Here is a 16891-nt window from a genome sequence, read left to right as displayed (position 1 = left end):
TAAATGGTTAACATACTAATTCCCTCTCGTTATTCTCCCAAGATATATCCATTTTCTTCTTAATCTCATATGTTATCTTATCTTGGTTTTAATTCTTGTTTTGCTGGTGTACATTCTAAAGCAATTTCTTTTTTATATCGTTTAAATTCTTTTTATTTTTTTCACAATCACACAGTCACATTGTGAAAGCTATATCATTATACAATCATCATCGAGAAACGTGGCTACTGGAACACAGCTCTACATTTTCAGGAAGTTCCCTCCAGCCTCTCCATTACATCTTGAATAACAAGGTGATATCTACTTAATGCATAAGAGTAACCTCCAGGATAACCTCTCGACTCTGTTTGGAGTCTCTCAGCCATTGACACTTTGTCTCATTTCACTCTTCCCGCTTTTGGTCCAGAAGGTTTTCTCAATCCCTTGATGCTGGGTCTCAGCTCATTCTAGAGTTTTTCTCAATCCCTTGATGCTGAATCTCAGCTCATTCTGGGATTTCTGTCCCACGCTGCCAGGAAGATCCACACCCCTGGTAGTCATGTCCCACGTAGACAGGGGGAGGGTGGTGAGTCTGCTTGCTGTGTTGGCTGGAGAGAGAGGCCACATCTGATCAACAAAAGAGGTTCTCTTGGGGGTGACTCTTAGGCTTAATTTTAAGTAGGCTTGACCTATCCCCTGTGGGGTTAAGTTTCATATGAACGAACCCCAAGACTGAGGGCTCAGCCTATAGCTTTGGTTGTCCACACTGCTTGTGAGAATATCAAGAATTCAACTTGGGGAAGTTGAGTTTTCCCCTGTTCTCACTATTCCCCAAAGGGGACTTTGCAAATACTTTTCCACTTACTGATCAAATCACTCTAGGATTCATCAGGGCATCACCTGGACAAACCAACAAAATCTCATGTCCTATACAAAGTTCCATGTACTTAAGGTGTTCAATCAACTATCTACATAAGCTATATTAGGAGATGCACTAGTCAAAGTATAGATTTGTACCAAATAAACATTTTTTGCTTTAGTCTCACACATTAGTTGAAATTTTAAAATATTAAGTACCATCTATTTTCAGCACACTGCAGTAATGACATTCTTTTGTTCTTCCTTATGCAAAAACATTTTTAAAATTTGTACATTTAGTCACTATCGTTATACACTCTAGGCATTCCTAGATTACACCATCTCAATCTTTATCGTCTATCTTTGTTTGTGATTTCATTTGTGCCCCAGCCCTCCTCCCTCTATCATTCTCACATGCAGCTTCATTCAGTGTTTCAACATAATTGTATTACAGTTAGGTAATATTGTGCTGTCCATTTCTGAGTTTTTATATTCAGTCCTGTTGCACAATCTGTATCCCTTCAGCTCCAATTACCCAATATCTTACCCTTTTCTATCTCCTGATGGTCTCTGTTACCAAGGAAATGTTCCAAGTTTATTCACTAATGTCAGTTCATATCAGTGAGACCATACAGTATTTGTCCTTTTGTTTCTGGCTAATCACACTCAGCATAATGTCCTTAAGGTCCATTCATGTTGTTACATACTTCATAACTTTATTCTGTCTTACAGCTGCATAGTATTCCATCTTATGTAAATGTCACAGTTTGTTTAGCCAACTGTCTATTGATGGACATTTTGGCTGTTTCCATCTCTTGGTAATTGTTAATAATGCTGCTATAAACATTGGTGTGTAAATGTCCATTTGTGTCCTTGGCCTTTTGTCCTTTGAGTAGAGACAGCATATAGATGTTTTTTAATCCACTCTGCCAGACTATGTCTTTTTATTGGAGAGTTTAATCCATTAACATTCAGTGTTATTACTGCATGGGTAGTACTTTCTTCTACTATTTTGCCTTCTGGATTTTATATGTCATATCTAATTTTCCTTCTTTTTACCTTTACTCATAGTCTTCCTTTCTACACTCTTCTCCACACCTCTCACTTCTGTCTTCGTATCTGTCTCTAGTGTTCCCTTTAGTATTTCTTGCAGAGCTGGTCTCTTGGTCACAAATTCTCTCATGATATTTTGTCTGAAAATGTTTTAATTTCTCCGTCATTTTTGAAGGACAGTTTTGCTGGATATAGAATTCTTGGTTGGCAGTTTTTCTCTTTTAATAATTTAAATATATTATCCCACTGTCTTCTCACCTCCATAGTTTCTGCTGAGAGATCTGCGCATAGTCTTATTGGGCTTCCCTTGTATGTGATGGATTGCTTTTCTCTTGCTGCTTTCAAGATCCTCTCTTTCTCTTTGACCTCTGACAGTCTGATTAGTAAATGTCTTGGAGTATGTGTATTTGGATCTATTCTGTTTGGGGTACGCTGCACTTCTTGGATCTGTAATTTTAATTCTTTCATAAGAGTTGGGAAATTTTCAGTGATAATTTCCTCCATTAGTTTCTCTCCTCCTTTTCCCTTCTCTTCTCCTGGGACACCCACAACATGTATATTTCTGCGCTTCATATTGTCTTTGAATTCCCTGAGTCCCTGCTCATATTTTTCCATTTTTTTTCCTGTAGTTTCTGTTTGTTGTCGGATTTCAGATGTTCCGTCCTCCGGTTCAGAAATCCTATGTTCTGGCTCTTGAAATCTACCATTGTAGGTTTCCATTGTTTTTTTCATCTCTTCTACTATGTCTTTCATTCCCATAAGTTCTGTGATTTGTTTTTTCAGACTTTGTTTCTTCTTTTTGTTCTCTCCTTCCCTTCTTTATATCCTCCCTCAATTCATTAATTTGGTTTTTGGTGAGGTTTTCCATGTCTGTTCGTACATTCTGAATTAATTGTTTCAGCTCCTGTATGTCATTTGAATTGTTGGTTTGTTCCTTTGACTGGGCCATATCTTCAATTTTCCTAGTGTGATTTGTTATTTTTTGCTGGCGTCTAGGCATTTAATTACCTTAATTAGTTTATTCTGGAGATTGCTTTCATGCTGGATGAATTTGTTGTCTATCTGTTCTTTGACATTCTGTTCAGCTTTATCTGGACCTTTAGCTTAAGTTTTGTTTAACAGAGGAGAAATTTTCAGTTCTTGTTTTCTTGTTTCTTGCCCTGCTTGTGTGGTGCCTTCCCCCCACCCCCTCACACTTAGGAGGGTGTACTTAGATATTATAGACCCCAGCCAGATTTTCCCAGACCAAACTGGCCTCCTATCAGGAGGAAAGAGTCACCTGCATTGGTTTTCCCTGAGGGTGAGACCCAGCAGGTTGAAAGACTTTCCTTTTCTTAGCATGCCCAGTATGTGGCACTTGTCTGACTGCAGGTCCCACCAGCATAAGATGATGCGATACCTTTAATTTTGGCAGACTCTCCCTGCTGGGGGCATGGTGGAGACAGAGGAGAGGTTGTAGGCTGGTTTTAATGGCTTCAAATTACCAAGCCCTGGTGTCTGAATTCCTTGATGGAGGGATTCCACCTGGGTGGGGCTTCACCCCCCCCACCCCCCCGGGAAGGCACAGGCTCCAGATAAGCCCCCAAAAGAGCTCACTTCTGCCTATGCCTGAGGCAGTTGCAGCCTGAAAAGTCCTTGCGCTGTATTCAGAGGCAGTCAAGCCTTTGTAAATACACAGCCACAAAAACCTCTGTTTCCTTCTTTTTTTTTATCCCCTTTTTCTGTCAGTCCTGCCCCCTTGGTGCCGGGGCAAAAATGAGCAACCTGTGCTTTGATCAGGTTCACCTAAGCTGGGGGCCTACTTTTAGTAGTCAAAATTTGTTGATTAGTTCCACAATTGGCGTTTGATTGTGCCCAGTCCCTGCAGCTGATAAAGTCCTTTCCTTTCCCCTCTGGGAAGCGGCCTGTGGGGGAGGGGCACTGGCCGCCGCAGCTTTGGGAACTCACGGTTCTCGGGGGTGCTCGCAGCTTGTCCAGACTGGGGTACTCTGTGTGTCCGGTTACTATCGTGGCTCCGGGAGCTGTTCTGTACTGTTTCTGGTTATTTAGTAGTTGTTCTGGAGGACGAACTAAAATGCACATGTTGTTAAGCCGCCATCTTGACCCAAAGCCATTGTTTAAATTCTTTATTTCATATGTTCATTTCAATAATGTAGAAATGAAGATTTATCTTACATGTAAAATCAGTCTTTATGGATTTAAAGTATAAAATGAGCAAAAATTAAAAATTATAGAATAATCAAAATTTATAACAAAGTATTTTATGAATAAGGTGAAAGACAAGAACTGTATATGCTAATTTTCTAGTGCAAATATAGAACAAGAATGAAGGATTTTGTGGATGCTAATATTCAAAATAGGCTTCCCCCATTTCTTAATTTCTCTGTTCCTCTCCTCCCAAAAACCTAAGAAAGTACTCATTATATATTGGAAGCACAGAATTCTTAACAAAAACCAATTAGATATTAACTTGTATGATTCTCCTTTACAGATACAGTTTGTTCTTCGGCAGCCTGTAAGTTATTGAAAAAGTAACTCCATATCCAACAGAAAAAGCCAAAGCTTGATTTGGCTGTTGAAGGGGTATCAAATACGCAATTGTGTGGTAGCCCAATGTTCCAACAGAGAGTCTGAAGTGCAGGATAGCTGTAGAGAGATCTGCTTCATGAAATAAAGAAGGCCAGTACCAAGAAATGGCAAAATATTTTCAAGGTCATTCAGGTGGGTTCTTTCTTCACGTTCTACTCTGGCTTTTGGCCTTAGATGCTTCTTAGCATTTTCTACTTTGTCAAAGGATGAGCGGTCTTCTGGGTTGGCAAAAACCTTTCTTGCAACAATAGAATGCAGTTATGGTACTCATAAACATCATTTTTGAAAAAACAGTCATAGTACAGAAAGCAAAGTACTCCACTAGCTGGACGAGGTCAACCTTTTTTTTTTTTTCTTTCAATTTTGGTCTGGCATGTGGAATCTGAGGAAAAGTAAAGTAGCAAACCTGTCCCAGGCAGCTCAAGTAATTTCTTTTGAGAAGAACATCAGGAGGTAAGCTTTCTGAGTTCTTACATATCTAAAATATCTGTTTCTCTTCTTACGCTCCTTTTATGCTCCTAAGTGGTTCAGGGTCCACACTTTGAGTACCAGGGTTCTTGGAGACCTCCTCAACACTGTCTTCCAGGGCTTTTGTTGAATTTTAGTGATTATAGTTTTTTTTTTAATTTTTAATTAATATTTTTATTATAAACAACGAACAGACATAAAAACATTCTTGACGTGGTTACAGTCAGTGGCTTACAATATCATGTGATGATAGTTTTAATTTCTAAGGACTCTTACATTCTATCTTAAAAAAAGAAAAAAATACAGCAACTTTGAAAAAGCAATGGTCTTGACATTTCTTTAAGGACACTAATTAGTTCTACCTCCCACCCCTCACCCAACCCCCATTTTCTGTTCTTTTGGTTCCTGAGTTATGTTTTCTTCAGGGCCATTTTTTTTTTTTTTTTTTTTGTCGTGCCCCAGGTTTTCCTTAGATAGTGGATATTTTTGGTTGCCTTTTCATATTAAAAATGAGGCAGTAAAGGAGCTTATTTCTTGATAAGCTTTTCCTATAATTGAGTTGCTACGAGTTGGGTCTTATACTGGAGGTCCGTCCTTTCATACCATCCTTTGCTGTGGGGTGCCAACACAAATATTTTATAAAGTTAGAAGAGAACCCTCTGGTGTTGTGTTTTTCAGACTCTTCCTTTTAGAGTAAACTCCTGACTGTCAGAGAAGTAAAAGAGGAGTGGACACTTTTCTATTTTAATAACAAACCTTGCTACTAGCCCTTGATTTTAAATGCATTCCTTATACCATCATCCAGTTTTCTTTCTCCACTTGGGGCTTTTCTGGATTAGTATGAGAAGAGGCTTGGCTTTCTCCTTGTCCTGGACATTTTTTCTTAACACATTTTAGCTCATGGCTAATGTCCTCTTGAAATTTACTGAAATGGAAATATCTTATTAAAAATGGTAGATTGAATAGCACATCTACTTTTGCTTTCTCCCTTCTGAAAGTCCACTAAAACAGTTTTTTAAATTGTTTTTTTGGTTTACATTCCCTTCTACAAGGAAGGGAAGAAAGGGTAGAGATGAACAACAGATTTTTGGAAACTATAAAGCAGATAGAAGAGTAATGTGTGACTCAGCAGACTTATAAAAATAGAATGAGAATACTGTAGTCTCAGTCTACTCCAGATTGAGAGAATACTGAAAAGTAAATTTATGCATCTTGTATGCTGAGGATCCTTAGCTCTCTTACCTTACTCAGCTCCCAGAATTTGACAGCTAGGCCTTTACCTTCAAAGTAGAAGATTGTTCTGTAAACAGTCTAACCAGCCCAAGATGAAAGACTATTGATAATGGCATTGGAGTTTCCTAACTAAATGGCTTAGCCAGATCACCTTAAATTGTACCTCATAGTTCAACAAGCCTCTAAGCAGCTTTGTGGCAACTACACCTAAGTATGAATTTCTGAGAAAGTCTTTTTAATATGAAAGGTAGAGATCAAAACTATTAGAAAAGAGCAGCTAGGACTATGCAAGTAGAAGAAAATAAAAAAAAAATAAAATTCAAACTTAAATTGATCTCCGTAGAAGCAGATTTTTGCAACCATGAGATAAGAATGTATACTCAATAAAGGCATAATTAAAAAACTGAAAAAAGCTTGTGGAAATTAAAAATATGAAAGCAGAAACAAAAACCTCAGTGGAAGGATTGCAAGATATTATGGAAGTTGCCTAGAAATTAGAGGGGGAAAAAGCAGATGTAGACATAATAGAGAAAAGACAGAATTGTAAGAGAAACAGTCCTGAAGGCCCAAAAAACAATGGAGGGAAGGAAATAATCAACAAAATAATTCAAGAAAACTTTTCAGCACTGACTGATAAGAAGTTTCAAATAGATATGGCCCATAGAATGGCCAGTGCACTGAGATACTTGAAAACACTAGCAACAGAAGGAATATCCTAGGAGTTGCCAGACTGAGAAAAACAGGTCATATACAAAGGATTAAGAATGTGAATGACTTCAGTCTTCTCAACATCAAAATTGAAAGCTGAAAGGAGGGAGTAATCTCTTTAGACTTCTGAAGGAAAATGATTTCCAACCTAAAAGTCTTTGTCCAGTTACTTTATCAAGTGTGAAGATAAAGATGCTTTTAGATGTTCAGTGTCTCAATATTTACTTCCCTTGTATCCTTCCCCCAGAAGGTATGCGAGTATGTACTTAAGACAAGGAAGTAAATCAAGAGAGGGAGGAACATAGGATATAAGAAACATGAGATTTAATATAAAATAGAGGTATAAGAAATCGTGGAACACTAGTGTAGAGGTGACAGATATGCAGAGTGTAGAGGGGAACCAGTCCAGGTTGGAACAGATCAGGAGGCTTTAGGAAAGTTTTCAAGATGAAACTGATGTATCTGAATGAAAATTTTGAGAAAAAAATAGAAAACTGGTGGAGGGTTGAATTAGTGATAAGTATAGAGAAAATGAAGCAAAGGAAAAGATTATTATTAATCATAGGGATAACAAAGAATCGTTCAGGAAAGCAAAAATTTACCATGTGTCTTAGTTGTGAATTGTGTGTGAAATCATAGCAGTGTGAAGACTAAATGTTCTAACCCAGTAGTACTTAAGTAGAGGTGATTTTGCATTTCTCCACCCCAGGAATGTTTGGACATTTTGATGATAACCTGGAGACATTTCTGGCTGTCACAACTGAGGGTGGTGGTTCCGTTGATATCTGGATAGAGAGAGGCTAGAGATGATGCTAAGCATTTTACAGTGCATGGGAAGAGCATATACTTAGTTATCTGCTCAAAAAGGTCAATAATGCTGAGGTTGAAAAACTTATTTAACCAAAACTTTAGTATAGTATTATTGGGAGAATGGAGAAATGAGAAAATGGAAAGAGAATTCATTCCTCTTTTTCTGTAGGACAAGTCAACAGAAAATACCTCAAACTAAAAAAGATAGACATTGAGACATGGGGATAAATGAAATAAAATCAGATAAAAGAAGGGGAGTCTTTGCAGTGCTGTTCTGTGGGCACCACCGAGTGGCCAGCCTAGGAGCTGGTTAGTAGTCCATGTTACTGTTCAGTACTCAAAGTGTGGTATGCTGTTTCTAATCTAATCCAAGCATCTTGAGCTCCGAGTTGAGCCCTGGAATTCATAAACTGTATGGGACCATTTTCTGAACTCCATTCTGCTATCTCCCTGATACTTTCTGATACCTGGAGCTCACCTTCTCAGTCCTCTGGCAAAGAAGTCACTTTGCTGCACATTTATTGTGAACTTCCCATTTTTGGAATGAAGTGGCTGGATGACAGAAGAAAAAACCAATGGAGTCTGGTCCTTCTGTTGGGACTAGTTTGTACAAATGGAGGAGGAAGGTTCCTGGCCTCTGTGAGTACATTTTCCTGCCACTTTTGCTGCCCACAGGAGATTTCTTGGGGATTGGGGTTTGAGTGAAGAGAGAAGAGAAAAAAAGGGGGAATTTCCCTTACTGTCTTGTGTCAAAATTAAAGATCTTATGGAGCTCTCTCTATTCCTGCCACTGTCCACTTTCAGACCAATTCCCCCCCTACCACTCGAGTCAGAGAATACTGAGGGGGTGGAAATGGTAAATTGAGTTTGAATACTGGTTGTCTTTCCCAGTGTTTCTGCTACTGTTTAGTTTTTGAAGTTCTCAAGTAGCTGCTATATGCATTCTGTCCAGGTAGTAGAGCTACATTTTATGGGAGGGAGGGAGGAAGTAGAGTATGCTTATTCCATTTTACTAGGACTGGGAACCTATGTAAGCATTCAAAAGATAAATTGTAAGTACCAGTACATAACTATTAGTATATATCAGCTTATTAGACTCTGGAAATAAAAAGATGCAAAGATTTCAGATGATACCTCTGAATTAATTTAGAAGAGTTTGTAGACAGTTGTAATAATCTGATAATTACTGTAATGGAATGGGAGTCTGAAAGAGTTACAGAAGTCTGTTCAGAGAGTCTGATGTACCTACATAGAAGAGGAGTGTTTGTAAGTGTTGAAGGATCAATTAGGAGTTTACTTCATAGACTAGAGAAGGGGGAGAGTAAATATAGTTTGTAAATGACAACTTCCAACATGTTGGCAGTTCAAGAATTAGGCATCACTGGATGTAAAGAACCTCAAAGAGAGATTAAAGAGATTGGGCCTGGTGGTCAGGAACCTGATCTCAAATGCCATACAGAAGTGTTTAGATTTTGTATTTTAGATGCTATCAGGATTGCATGTTGCACATTTTGTTCTTAGTGTGTATGTGCAATTTAAGTTCCTTTCACTCATAACTTTTGCATATTGAAATGTAGCTTACTGTGCATGAATTTGCCCTTTCATTTACTTAATCATTCCCCTACTGGAATGTTACATTGTTGCTGTAATTTAAGGTGCTTTTTTTTGAGGTTTAATTTGAAACTTGGAAACGGCCCACTTAACAGGATAGCTAGTGAATAATGAATAACAATGTAGCTAATGAACAAACTGGGTAATGTTTGATTTTTTTTTTTTAAATGTGACTCTTAAAAACCAGTGGATTGATTTTGTGTCATTCAAACTCTTTGAAGGTCACTACAAAAAAAGGATCACCAAAATGCTTACAGGTAGAAGCTATAATTGGTTAGCTGTTTAAGGTGACCCACTGTGAATCACATTCACTTAGATGTATAAATTCTGTGTCATTTGTAAATGTAATTTTTATGTGTTTTGTTTTTGACAGCCGATTTATTTTGCATATTCCCAGCGAGGAAAGAGATAATGCAATCCGAGTATGTTTTCAGATTGAACTTGCCCATTGGTTTTACTTGGATTTCTACATGCAGAACACACCAGGATTACCTCAGTGTGGGATAAGAGACTTTGCTAAAGCTGATATCCTTTTTACTAGTGTAATGACTGTTTTAATTCTTGTAAATAAAAATATTGTAGCATTAATTTTCTTTTGCTTGTCTTTGGGATTTATAGCCTATTAGACAAATCAAGGTTGATTTCTAAAAATTGTCAAATACAAATGTCTGCCACAATTTAATAGGACCCCTTGAAATGTGCACTGATGGTTAAAGTTAATTTAGTTTTCTTTGGGCAATTAAAGCTAGCCTATTTCTAGAACTGCTCTGTTTTTTAATTTTCTTCTTGCTGTTCCATTTAATCAGATGATCTTTAATCAGATCAGTATCTTTCTGGGAGAGAAATTCCGCAAGTAATTATGTTCAAAGTAATATTTTTGGTTCTATAGCAGTTACAAAGAAGTCCTTGCCTTCAAAGAAGCTTTTCCCTCCCATGTACAAATAAGACAAATATGATGTCATAATATGTTAATTATAAAAGCTATGTCACAAGGCAAAAAATTGATAACTAACTAATGGCCTTTATCTTAACTGTTTTTCGAATTTGGAGAAATGATGAAAAGATATTAGGCAAAGCTATATTTTTAAGGGAATAGAGGATTTTTTAAGTAGACAGAAGCAGAGAATATGTTCTAGGTAGAGGAAAAGGGCCTGAACAAAATTGGAGAGTTGGAAAGTATAAAGGATATCTTGGAAAGTAATTTAGTTTGTATTGAGCAGAGGGCTCTTTTGGAAATAGAAGATATAGACGGAAAGGTATGTAGAGGGGTATTGTGGGAGTTCTTAAATCTTTAGCCAAGGTACTTTGATTTTCATTCCGTAGGTCATCTTTTAATCATAGCTCATACATTCTAGTGGAATTATACTCAGAAGTTCCTATACTAAACCAGAGTTGGAGCAGGGTTAAGGGACTTGTGATACCCTATGATACCCTTGCTTCCAGCTCCCAATTACTTAACACTGGAAGTAAGGAACCCTTAGGGCTTTGCAGAGAATGGACAAAATGCTGTTCTAGACAGTGATTAACCACAGAAAGTTTTTAAGCAAAGATAAATTCATGGTACTCAGATCATTTGAAAATGATACTCAAGATTTATTTGTCAGGGTAGGGTGGATTGTTAGCAGTACTTGAGATAGGAAACAATAAGGTCTTTAACCAACCCACATTTGGGACTAGACTGAGCCTTTGATCTAAGTAAGGAAGTGGAAAGAGTTAAGTATTTATGGATTGTAGAGTAAGTGAGGAGAGATGAAATGATGCTAGATGGTTAGGGGCTAAAGGGTGTAGGGGTCTTGGAGGCCCTGTTTACTTGGACTTTATATAGAGAAACAAGATTTTTTTTAAATTAAACTTTTTATTTTGGGAAAAACTTCAATTTTCAGAAAAGTTGAAAGAATCTTTTAGTAAACTGGGATAATGCCCTTTATCTAGAGTCACCCGTTAACATTTTGCCACATTTACTTTATTTTTCTCTAAAGGAGTGTTTTTGAAAGACACTCTGGAATAGAGTGGACAGTGAATTATAAGAAGGCAAGACTGGAGGTGGTAGCTTATTTAAAGTGCTATTTCACAGGCTTAGAGAGATAATAGAAACTTACAGTATAGATGAAGTCAAATTTGAAAGATATTTGGGAGGCAAAATTGATGAAACATTGGACAGCCGAGAAGAGATAGAAGGAAGAATCCAGTGTGGTACCCAGGCTTCTGGTTTGAGTAGTTGAGTGAATGGGTGTGCTATTCCATTCACAGGAAAATAAAAGAGAAATTTTTGGAGAAATGATGGGTTCAGTTATGGAGAAGTTGAGTTTGTGGTACCTATCACATAGTGGATTGGAGAGGCTAAAGGCTATGAAATGCTAACATGACTTCTGGAGCCAGATTCCGTGGGTTAGCATCCTTTCTTTTACATTTAGTAGCTCTGGGAACTTGGGCAAATTGTACTTTAAAAAAATTATTTTTATTTTTATTATTTCTATTTATTTTGTATTATCAAAACAAAGCAACATATGAACATGAACATTCTTAACATACAAACATTCCGTGTATTGTGTACAATCAGTGGCTTACAATACTATCACGTTGTAGTATATTCATCACCAAGATCTTCCTTCAGAACATTCATACCACTCCAGAAAAAGAAACAAAAAGATAAAACTCACACCATATTCCCTACCCATCCTTCTCATTGACCAGTAGTATTTCTATCTACTCAATAGATTTTAACCTTTGTTCCCCCTATTTTTTTTCTATCCCCCTTACTCCCTCACTAGTATTTCAATCTACTCAATTCATTTTAACATTTGTTCCCCCATTATTTCTTTTAATCCATATTTTTTACTCATCTGTCAATTATCGTAGATAAAAGGAGCAGCAGATGCAAGACTGTATCATTATACATTCATCTTCAAGAAATATGGCTATTGGAACACAGCTGTACAGTTTCAGTAAGAATAACCTCCAGGATAACCTCTCGACTCTGAAATCTCTCAGCCACTGACACTTTATTTTGTCTCATTTCTCTTTTCCCCCTTTCGGTTGAGACCCCTATGCTGAGTCCTAGCTCATTCTAGGATTTCTGTCTCATGTTGCCAGGGAAATTTACAGTTTACACCCCTGGCAGTCATGTCCCACGTGGAAAGGGGGGAGGGTGGTGAATTTGCTTGCCATGTTGATAGAGAGATAGATAAATTGGACTTTTCTATGCTTCTGTTTTCTCTTTTGCAAATTGTACATAGTCTTGTGATTTTTTTTTTCTCCCCCCCCCCCCCCCACACACACACTCAGCAAACTGGGTACAGGCATAGGATTTCTGGGTTTGCTCCAGGGTTGAAGTTTTGCTAGGGCGCTATATTCAGAGAACAACCAAGAGATTGCCATTCAAGTGAGAGAGTGATTAAAGTGATGGATGATGGAGGTTAAGAAAGAAAATAAAGACAGAGGATTAACAATATGAGAACTGAAAACAAAGATTTACATAAAATAAGGATATAGAAGGCAGGATTAAAAGAAAGCTGTAAAAGATTGTAGTTTTGTTTTAGTCAAACTGCCAAAATATCTCTAGTGATGGCAAGATCCAGAGTGTTGCTGTGAGAATTGGTTCCTTGGTAGGAGTGGATATGAAGGACAAGGAAATCAAGGAACCGAGGCTTGAGTTTGAGATACGTGTCCCTGGGGAAATTGAAATCATCTAAATTAATGGTAGTATTTAGGATGGAAATTACACTCTTGATTATACTTCAAACAGGTATCTCATTTTTTTTTTCCAGAAATGTTTGAATAAAAGACTATGTAAAACCACTCAATTTTTTTTTTTGCATGCTATATGGTGGGGTCACATTTCATTTTTTTTCAAGTGACTATCCCATTAATGTAGCACCATTTACTTTATTTTATTTTTTGGGGGGGTAGGGGAAATGCCTGGGCCAGAAATTGAATTCAGGTCTCTCACATGGCAGTTGAGAATTCTACCACTGAACTACCCTTGTGCCCCTTACATTGTTCTTAAGAAGATAGAATATGTGTAATATGGCCATGTGCTTAAAATCTAACCAGTCTAACCTATTTTCTGTTTTTATTCAGAATTGTAGCCCAGGTTCAGGACTTAAAATAATTTGGTTTTGGGATTAAGGAAATCAGACAGTAGTCAGATAAGAATTTTAGTAAAATTAGAAATGTCAGTTAACAATTATTCAGTTCATGCTGTAGAGTAACAGTTAATCAATACATAGTGTAGGGTTTTTCTATTTACATATGATTTCTAATTAAGTACATTCTCATTAAAAATGTACTTTTAAAATTCCTTCTTCCACGGTTGAGTTGCATTGTGATTATGTAATGTTATGTGTGAAGGAGGGTGGAAGAATTGTCATTTGGGAAATTGATGTCATTTAAGATTTGGTGTTTAGTTCTGTTAGTTGCTAACTTTGTGTGGACTTGGACACGGACTTATATAGGTTCTTTTCTATGTTAATTGCAAGTGAATCAGTCTTGAACTGTGTGATTGGTTGGTTCAGTCAGCTTAGTTATTGTGATAGTCCTAGGAAAGAGAAAATGGATAAATGAAGTCAAAGAAGTTTCCAGGGTTAAGTCAATTGATTTATTTCTTTCACTAAACCTTTTTTGTTATTCTTTTTAAAGAAGTTGTTTAATTTGTAAAAAAAATGAAATAGCTGTTGGAAATTTCACCCTTTTGTAGAGATACTTGATGCACATTGAAATTATTAGGAACATTGTAGGGAGAAGGAAAAAAAAGGGAAAAAAAATGCTGTATAAACATGCCACTGTCTGAACAAATAGAAGTTACCTCTTCCTGGGGTCTTTCTATGTCAGTTTCTCTATGATTAAATTTTTAATGAAAAATTATCCATTTATTTAAAAACTTATACTTTGCTTAGATTAAAAACAAAGTTGTGGTGACTTGAAAACAAATAAGAAATATTACTAAACATCTAAAGCCAACCTTTATTGGGATATACTGCTCAGAATCTTAGTAAGACAATATAGTACCACTGTAGGCCTTAACAGTAAATGCTGCATCCAAACTTTCATCTTTTTTTTTCCCTTCCCAAAATGAAGGCATGGAATAATTATATTGAGATTAACCTCATTCCTGTCTTTTAATTACAATGGTATCATAGATAGTTGAATTCTTTGAGCTATTTGAGGGCCACTTTAGTTCTTAATACAGTTATAAAACCCAAATGACTTAAATACAATATTGTAGAACTCATAAAATTCAAGTTAATAACAAGGATGTGATGTGTGATTTTTTTTGGTATTTATTTTTTTAACTTTTTTTATTGTATAATATAACATTTATACAAAGTAAAGAAATGAAAAAGCAATAGTTTTCAAAGCACTCTTCAACAAGTATTTACAGGACAGGTCCCAGAGTTTGTCATGGGCTGTCATACTATCTATTCAGATTTTTCCTTCTAGCTACTCCAGAATATAGAAAGCTAGCTAGACTAAGGAATAAATATTTTTTATCGTCACAGTTGACTTTTTTCTTTTTTGTGAAAAATAACATATATACAAAAAAGCAATAAATTTCAAAGCACAGCACAGCAATTAGTTGTGTAATGTATTTCAGAGTTTGGTATGGGTTGCAATTCCACCATTTTAGGTTTTTACCCCTAGCTAGTCTAAGATACTGAATACTAAAAGAAATACCAATTTAATGATTCAGCAATTAAATTTGTTTCTTAAACCCTACCTTTTCTGTATACCTCCACCATCACCTTTGATCTTTCTATCCCACTCTTTAGGGGTATTTGAGCTATAGCCATTCTAACTTTTTCATGTTGGAAGGGGCTGTCAGTAGTATGGGGTAGGGAGATGAAACTAGCTAATGTTCTGGAGAGGCTGGGCTCTCTAGGTTTCAGGACTTATCTGGCTCAGGGACCCATTTGGAAGTTGTAGGTTTCTGGAAAGTTCCCCTAATACATGGAACCTTTGTAGAATCTTATATCTTGCCTAAGTGTTCTTTATGATTGGCTGGAATGGTTTTGGTTGGAGTTTGGCAAGTTATGGTAGGCAGCAATGTCTAACTGAAGCTTGTGTGAGAGTGATCTCCAGAGTAGCCTCTTGATTCTATTTGAATTCTCAGCCACTGATACTTTATTAGTTACACTTCTTTTCCCCCTTTTGGTCAGGGTGGAATTGTTGATCCTGTGGTGCCAGGGCCGGAATCATCTCTGGGAGTTAAATCCCTGTGTGCTGTCCTTGTTTAAAACAAACCTGATCACCATGAGGGTATTATACTGATTTCCTCTAAGAGTGTTTTGAGTTTGACATGCCTTGTACTACCACTTCTTCCACCACCTATTTTTGCTTCATTTGCTGTGAAATCTTCCTTTCTGTAGCATGTTGGAATTTCATTTAGCCCTAATGCATCATTTGCACATTAGGTTGCTCACAACAATGAAAGTAGTACTAGTGCCAGTATAGTCTCTGAAATCAAGTAGTAGTACTTGATATAGGTAGTTATCCATATGATTGAAAATATGCTCATATTTTAGTTTCTTTTGAAATTATCTGTATTTTCCTTAATATCTAGATTTGCCTTTCCCTCTAATCCTTATTAAATCTTCAACTTAATTTTTTTTTTTAAATTTTAAATGGAATACATATACATGGCAAAGAAGTTCAAACAGTACAGAATGGTATGGCTTATCCCTAGTTCTCCTTTTTAAACATTTTTTTGCTCTTCAATATATATATGCTCTACTTCCATATCTTGCTATGAGTTTTAGTATCTGTTGATTCCCTGATGTAATGAATTTAACTCAGTGAGAAGTGTTTGAGGTGTTCACATGGTCCTAAATTCACTTGTGTAACTTAAGGATCCGGGCTGTGAGTACCCAAAACTTTCTTGATTCAGTTTTATGTCCTGGCTAATTGCAGGAGTTGGCAGTAATTTGTTCAAGAGATAACAAATGTTGGGGGGAAAAACAGGTTTAACTTAAGTGTGGTGAAGATTTGAGTGATTTCATGTAAAATTTACAATTGATTTAAATGGATTTCTGTATGTAAGGGCTCAAGCTGTATTAAAGGAGAAAGTAGCTTCCTTGACACTGTTTATACTCTTCAGTCATTGTCCATTTTTGCTGCCTCAAGGTGAAGATGTGGAAAAAGTTTTGGATGAATGGAAAGAATATAAAATGGGAGTACCAACATATGGTGCAATTATTCTTGATGAGACACTTGAAAATGTGAGTGAAATAAAGTAGCAAAAGGTTTTTAGTGAAATGGTGATCAGCTATTACATTTCAGTCTATTAACAAAATGTTATTTATGTAATGTTCTGAATGGATGTTTTAAAAGATACTTAGTTTTTAGTGCTAAATGCCAAATTTAGTTTGTCTGCATTCTGAATCTTAAAATTTTAGACTTGTTGCAATGTGGTTTAATACAAAGAAGTATCACTTCATTGTTGAGGAAATATTTTTTAAAAATGGGCAGAATGCCTTTTTTTCATACCAGTAGTTGTATAATATTCATGGAAAATTTTTAAACCAAGTACAGTGTAAAATTATTGATGATAACAATTCTCTTATGTAAGGAGTAACATACCTTTGAT

The 16891-nt window shown here is 36.5% G+C and overlaps 1 protein-coding gene and 1 pseudogene across 10 annotated transcripts in view; one reads left to right on the top strand and one right to left on the bottom strand.

The window, feature by feature from the left end:
* The window catches only part of DCP2 (decapping mRNA 2), a 118325-nt gene that overhangs the window by 27996 nt on the left and 73438 nt on the right, over positions 1-16891 (top strand). For 3 of the 10 annotated variants that reach the window (XR_013167018.1, XR_013167017.1, XR_013167015.1), the window contains exons 1-3: positions 3486-4932; positions 9683-9834; positions 16396-16523. Coding sequence is in view for 5 of the 10 variants with exons in the window: in XM_077138937.1 (XP_076995052.1) it covers positions 4853-4932; positions 9683-9834; positions 16396-16523 (360 nt within the window). In the remaining 5 variants the exon portion in view is untranslated. The other 7 variants (XR_013167016.1, XR_013167014.1, XM_077138940.1 and 4 more) reach the window with 5 other exon arrangements.
* Positions 4330-4822, bottom strand: LOC143665753 (microsomal glutathione S-transferase 1 pseudogene; annotated as a pseudogene).

The sequence above is a fragment of the Tamandua tetradactyla genome, chromosome 21 (genome assembly GCF_023851605.1).
Source record: "Tamandua tetradactyla isolate mTamTet1 chromosome 21, mTamTet1.pri, whole genome shotgun sequence".
Classification (NCBI taxonomy): Eukaryota; Metazoa; Chordata; class Mammalia; order Pilosa; family Myrmecophagidae; genus Tamandua; species Tamandua tetradactyla.
The sequence above is the reverse complement of the archived record's forward strand: the minus strand, read 5'-3'. Positions and strand labels throughout refer to the sequence as shown.